At 45.8% G+C, this 7,226-nt stretch overlaps 1 protein-coding gene across 1 annotated transcript in view; it reads right to left on the reverse strand.

The window, feature by feature from the left end:
• Positions 1-7,226, reverse strand: part of nup133 (nucleoporin 133) — a gene marked incomplete in the record, with an annotated part of 100,913 nt that overhangs the window by 40,339 nt on the left and 53,348 nt on the right. Inside the window, 4 exon segments of the mRNA XM_032516326.1 lie at positions 1,369-1,632; positions 2,432-2,531; positions 4,065-4,187; positions 6,923-7,147. Of these exon segments, the coding sequence (XP_032372217.1) occupies positions 1,369-1,632; positions 2,432-2,531; positions 4,065-4,187; positions 6,923-7,147 (712 nt within the window).

Raw genomic sequence — 7,226 nt, forward strand, 5'->3', positions numbered from 1 at the left:
CGAGTCCAAATCTGGAGTCCAAATACTAGCGAGTCCAAGTCTGGAGTCCAAATACCAGTGAGTCCGAGACAAGCCAGAATCCAAAAACCACTGAGTCCAAGTCTGGAGTCCGAGACCGGACTCGAGTACTACAGCCCCGGAACAGTGAATTTATTACTTTTACTTCACAAAGAAAAAAAAGACTCAAACCGTTTAATCCAATACCAAACTACTAGGGGTGGGAATCACCAGAGGCACCACGATACGATATTATCACGATACTTGGGTCACGATACGATATTATTGCGATTTTAAACATATTGCGATATTCTGCGATATATTGTACTCTATTACTTTTTCCAACTCATTATTTGTCCCCAAGGAAAATATCGTCAACATCTGTTCATCTCACATGGATTTTTTGCTGTAAAATGTGACTGTCAAGCTGACTAACAACAAACACTTTCATGAATGTGTTATAAATGTTATACAACGGCAAACTGAACTGTTTGCATTCAATTAAGGTGGAGCATCACAAGTCAATGCAACACGTTCTGCGTTTTTAAACTTTCCTGAACTTTGAGTTTAACTTCTGTGGACCTGGGTACGGCTGCATCCGTGAAAAAGCGGCGCGACAGAGTTACGTACCTTGGTTCCACTGTTTTGTTGACAAAATCCCTCATTTCCACAACGTTGTATGGCGAGGTCTTTGCACAGAAGCAGGCGATGGTTTGAGTTATTTTCTTCGCTCGTTCTGAATTTGGAGGTAGCTTTGTCAAGCTAAGTGTGTCCAGTGTGGGTGGGTTTTTCGGCGGAGCTGGTTTAGCATTGGCTTACCGTCCTCGGCTACGCTAACTCTGGAGGTGGCGTGTAAGATGAGCCCTCAGTTGGTGGTGTTCCCTGAGTATTTTATTTGCATACGACTCCTTGCAAATCGCATGTCTCATATCCATCTCAGTTGTCCCCTCTGTTAAAATCCGAAAAAGTCCAAACACTTGATTTAAATGCAGACGTGTGCATTTCGATTTTCTCTCTCTAACGCTGACATGTTTATTTTATCTACATCCTCCTGACACGTGACAGCACACCCGCTGAACTCACCAGAAAACAAAAGCGCCATTGGTGGAATGAAGAAGCAAATGATTTGATATTCTACTACAAAAAGTTAAATTCTCATGTGCAGTTTAATAAATAAAAAATCGATACTTGGCGTTTGTGTATCGATACAGTATCGCCACGGGAAATATCGCGATACTATGCTGTATCGATTTTTTCCCCCACCCCTACAAACTACCTTAATAGTGGAAAACTAATCCGTTGATCTTTGCAGCTCTAATTAAAATCGGCTTCCATCGTGAGACTCAGTTTTCGGTTAATTCCTCCACTTACGCAGCGGGGCGAGCAGCTCGGAGCGGCGCTGGCTGTACTCCATCTCCAGGCTGTTGTAGCGCTCCTGCTGGGCCCCCGGGGGCCTCTGCTGCTGCAGGGAGGTCAGCTGGGCCACGTAGCCGCCCAGGTAGATGTCCAACAGCGCCACCAGCTGCTCGCAAAGGGCGCTGCGCAGCTCGGAGTCGGCGTGCGGGTACACGGAGCGCAGGATGACCTCGTGCTGGCGGGAGAGGACGCTGCGGACGCCTCCGACACCTCCTGACGCTGTGGGGGGGAAGAAGACGTTAAATAGCTCTTCTGCTCCAAATAAAAACACCTTTACACGTAACTTAACGGCCATTAGGACATTTAGAGCATGATCGTTTCATTTCTTTGAGTTTCAGCGGTTTAAAAAACAGCACGTGCTGGCATCTTATCAACAGGAAGCTCATTTTTTTTTTAGGACTGAACATGGTCATATTTTATGCAGACAGTGTAAATCAAACCAAGCTTTTAATGTAATGTCCACACAGACTTTCTGGTATTAAAGCACGTATAAAAATCAGAGCTAAACAAACAAACTGACACCAGAGTTTCTGCAGGTTTCACAAAGTCAAATTTAGGACTTTTTAAAGACCTTAATGGCCATTGTGAATGAAATGTAATTGTTTAATTGAAATTGTACTGGTTTTAATTGTTTAGTGCAACATCAATTACGCCCTAAATTCAGATTTTTTTGTCTGTGGTACAATGTAAAAGAGACTTAACACGAAAGCTAATTGGCTGCAATGTAAGTTGCACGTTGGTCTCCTTTCTTATTTTATGTGTTTTTTATTGTGGACTAGCGAAAGAAAGAACTACAACAGCACAGAATAAATAAATAAAAAGAGCATTAGAGGAGGAAGGGTTGCATGGACGTAGGAAAATTAAGACCCGTTTAAAATCATGTTAGACCTAGAACACAATACATCAGTGAATTTTAGACTTCTTAAGAAGTAAACATTTTGAATGTTTTTCCTTTTTAAAGACCCAGCGGAAACTCTGAGGCGGTTGATATTTGGAGAATAGAGAACTAGAGATGTACCTGTCCATGGGATGTACTCCGGTTCCACAGCAGCGGATTCAGAAGCTCTGTACATGAAGGCCTTCGTCTCCCTGTACTGACTCGCAGCCTGAAGCATGTCCTACACACACACACACACACACACACACACACACACACACACACACACACAGAGAGAGACTCCAGCTGCACGACAACACACCACACACACACCAACACACACATAGCTAAACAGAGCAACGACGACAGACAGAGACCCACACAACACACACACCCACACACACACAACGAGACATAGATAAACCAACCCACCACACAGAACCATAACACACACAACGAGAGCAACAGCATGTACGACCGCACACAGAGACAGAGAACACACACAACGCAAAACCGCACACGTCGCGCACAAATGTACACGCACACACAAAGACAACACCACCACACACACCACAGAGAAACACACACACAGAGACACAGACAAGACACACAGAACCACACACCACACACAACACCCACACAGACACACACATAACCACACCACACACACCAGAGACATCCACAAGCACAGACACACACAACAGAGACACACGACCCAAGACACCCATAGAGACACAGACACCACACCACACAAGACACACAGACACGACACAGACATAGACGAGCACACACACACACACGCAAACCACACATAGACCCACAGACAGACACACACCACACACACACACACACACACACACAGAGACCCACACCCACACCACACACACACAGCACACCACACACCACACACACACCCCACACCACTGTTTGGAAGGTACATTCAGGGACCTTGCATCTAGTATATGTTGAAGCACTTTACAAACCATTTCCTATTTCAGGCATTTCCAAAAACCATGCAGGTGATCCACATCAAAGGACCCAAACTTGCCAACATTTCTGACATCTGAACCGCTTAACTTTCACTTGTAATAAGGAAATCAATCAGATTGTTCCAGGAGCATTCATTCCCTCAGGGGTCTGTCAATTGATCTTTGATGAAAGTACATTTTAGGTTACCAGGTGTTTCCTTAAGTTGAAGATTTGTACCTTGATTTTCATTTATTGCGATGTCGATGGATTTTTTTCATCCACCAAAAAACAAAAGTTAAATAATACACCATAAAGCCTCTTCTCAGGGGCTAGATGGTGTTAAATAACCTGATGGCCGTGGGGACAACGGATCTCTGGAACTTCTCTTATTAAGGGATGTTTTTTGGGATGATTTAAAAAAGAGGAGACTTGAGCGCAATTTAAAAGCTGAGGCCGTAGGTCAGATGATAACCGGTTAGTTTCTGGTTACATTTTCACCTCCTGGACTGTGAGCTGGAGAAGAAACATCTGAATTCTTTAGTCCAACAGAACTCAGTCTATACAGTAGAAGCTTGATATCGCAAGATGACATTTACTTTGTGAATATTTAGTTAACAAATGACCGTTTTTAGGGTTACTGGAATGAGTCACATATTTGCATCAGTTGAAGCTTAATAGTGTAATATGATACTTGATTTAACAAGGGACTATTTAACATGTTGCAGGCCTACCCGGCCTGTAATTCAGTTAACAGGCTGGCGGAGGGATATGACGAGATGAAGCGTGTTTTGTGACGAGTGTTCACCTTGATGACGACGTTGACGGCGAGGACGACCTCGGCCCACTGCACCGAGTCCACCGGGCTCTCCTTCAGACTCCGCTCCTCCTCGTCCAGCAGGCACTCGAACACGGAGGAGATCTGGGACACCTGCGAGGTCACGGGAAACAAAACACACCCTTAAACTCAGCGCCTCTACACGCCGCCTGGACCGTCCCCGTTGTTGGAGCTACATCCTGCTCCGGTCTCAGGGTTCAGTCTATTAGTCGTCAGAATCTCAGATATCGATGTATGAATCTTTTTTATTATGTAGGACATCTTGAGACAAAGTTGGATCGAGCTCTTGCACCCCTGGTCTAATCCACTAAGGGGGTGGGGGGGTGTCTCTAGACCACAGTGGTGTGATGTGTTCGTGAGCTTATTCGTTATCTTTCAGTTGGAATGTGACTGAAAGTTTATGACCCTCAGTTCAGGACTTGCAGAGCAAAAGATCAGTTAGGGTGTTAAAGAGGGACTGGAACCAGACTCAGGAAGCGTCCCTAACATCAATTCTACTTCCGACACACTGAGAACAAGCTGGATTATCATGGAATATACCAGAACATCTTATGTTATAGAACAGAGTACAGTGAGCCCTCGTTTATCACGGGGGTTACGTTCCAAGAAGAACCCGTGATAGGTGAAATCCGTGAAGTAGTAGCAGCAGTAGTAACCTTTATTTTATTTTTTTTACAATTATGATACGATGAAATACTCCATAATACGTTGAAACCAAAGAACAAAACCTTTCTACAGGCCCAAGCATTTGTTTAACAAATAAAAGTACTGTATAAACGTTTGTTTTTTTTAAATAACTACTGTACTGTAAAATAATAATTTTAATCATCAAAACGAACTGAAGGCTTCAAAATGTCGGCGATCAGCACCGCCCGCCCCCCCCTCCACCGCGACCAGAGTCATTGGATTAGAACGGGAGAAAATGAAAAATGATTATTAAAAAAATACAAAGTACAGCAGGAAACCTGGTGACTCTCGTGTATTTCACCGCTCTTCTGACGGAGCCGCTGCATCCGGACCATAGACTGTATTAAGATTAACGGTCTATGTTTTTTTTTCGAGAGAAGAACATAGTTATCGGTAGTTGTTGTCGCTCTTTTTTTCTTCTGGGCAAAAAGATTCTTATAAACCGACATGGCACCGTTGATTATGTTTGAGATGCAAATCCGAGAAGCAGCGAGACCGTGAAAGGTGAACCGCGATATAGCGAGGGTTCACTGTATTGCAAAACAACTTAACCCGTTTGCGCCGGATGCTTCGCGACGACACATCTACCGCCGGTTACTGCGTTGCGCAACTCTGACCCTCCTGCCGGCTGCAGCGTGGCGCAGCATGTTGTATTTGTCGGTCTTCTCATGACGCGTGCAGCAGAGAATGTCATTGGTTCAAATACACATGAGGTGGGTCTTGTTGGCCATGTGACCACCAAAATGCACCGTAGTTTGCTGAAAATCACGTCAATCAACCAGACGCACATGTGCGTTTGTTTATGATGTTTGAGAGACGAGTCAGAAAACTCTACGGCGATCAGAGGAGGGATTAGACAGCAGGGCGGGGACGTTGAGTTGGAAATAGTGGGAGTTTGGAGGAGAGGTCTTCATCATAATCACCACTTCCTCTGTCGGAGCCTTTTCCCTCGCTCGCTCTCTCAAACATCAAAACAAACGCACATGTACGTCTGTTTTGATTGACGTGATTTTCAGCAAACTACGGTACATTTTGGTGGTCACATGGCTTTAAATAGCCAACAAGACCGCCTCATGTGGATTTGAAACACTAGGCTCGTTCGAGATGAACTGCGCCTCGCCTGTAAAGTGGACGAGAGCAGGCGGTAGCAGCGGGGGCGGTGACAAAAAGCTGCGGTAAAGTCGACAGTTTCCAGCCGTTCCAGCCGCCTTCAGGCTGGACAGGAAGTGATGAAAACACTGTGTGCGATTCCGATTTAATCAAATATACGACCCACATATCAGCTGTACACAGTCTCCAGTTTGTTTTAGTTATGACAGAGTAGCTGCAAAGTGCTCTACATGCGACCTGTTGCTGATTTTAATGACAACAGACTGGAGATGATCAGTGATCTGAACGGATTTAGTCTCTTTGACTTCTAAACTTAACTATCATATCACACAACGTGTGTTCTGGACAGAATAAGTCTTTAAATCAGACAAATCAATTAAAATCGCTCCGATTCAAAAACATAAAAAGTTTATATAAACGTTCAATGTTGTAAACCAATCATATTTAAATAGCTGAGAAGCCGGCGTTTCCCAGCATGCTCTGGGTCCGCCTGGCTCTGCAGTCGTGAAAAGCAACTGCCGCCTGCTCTCTCAGAACTGCGTCCGCCTTGCTCTCGTGAGATTTCCGTTGCCCACGTGTGCATGACTTCAGAGCAGTCGGATCAAGTCGGACACAAATCTAACCGGCATGCAACGGGCGCCGATCGCCGGTGATCGATTCTGCGCAGACCTGGCTCATCTCGAACGAGCCTAATGACGGTGCGTTCTCTGCCGCACGCGTCATGAGAAGACCGACGAATACAACATGCTGCGCCACGCAGCAGCCGGCGGGAGGGTCAGAGTTGCGCAACGCAGTAACCGGCGGTAGATGTGTCGTCGCGAAGCATCCGGCGCAAACGGGTTAATGCAACAAACAACAATCTATATACTTATAACAACAAAATTAGGGCATGACCAACATGTCTTCACTTATGTTGAAATAATGCTTTTGCCTTTTAGCTTGAATGTATAATGCAAATCACACACAGTGTTTAAGCACATGTAACATTTTAAATCCCATCGCCCGTCCAACGGCGCGGGATTCGAACCGACCTCTCTGAAGAAGACGTCGGCGGCGGTCAGGCTGGGCGGCACGGCGGCGCCGCTCTTCTGCAGCGCCGTGGCGATGGCCCGGTTCACCAGCTCGCAGTGCTTGCCGTGGTGGTTCTTCAGCACCATGGCGGCCTGGAGCTTCTCCGCGTGTTCGCACAGCAGCAGGCGGGTCGCCATGGGAGACGAGCGCACCGTCACCCGGCCGAGCCGGTCCAGCAGACCCACCTGACGGAGGAGCACGGAGACGGTTAACTCATGTTATAGGGAGTCTACTTTTGCAGGGTTTTGCCTAATAATAAGGCTT

This window comes from Etheostoma spectabile, chromosome 5 (assembly GCF_008692095.1).
Source record: "Etheostoma spectabile isolate EspeVRDwgs_2016 chromosome 5, UIUC_Espe_1.0, whole genome shotgun sequence".
Lineage (NCBI taxonomy): Eukaryota > Metazoa > Chordata > Actinopteri > Perciformes > Percidae > Etheostoma > Etheostoma spectabile.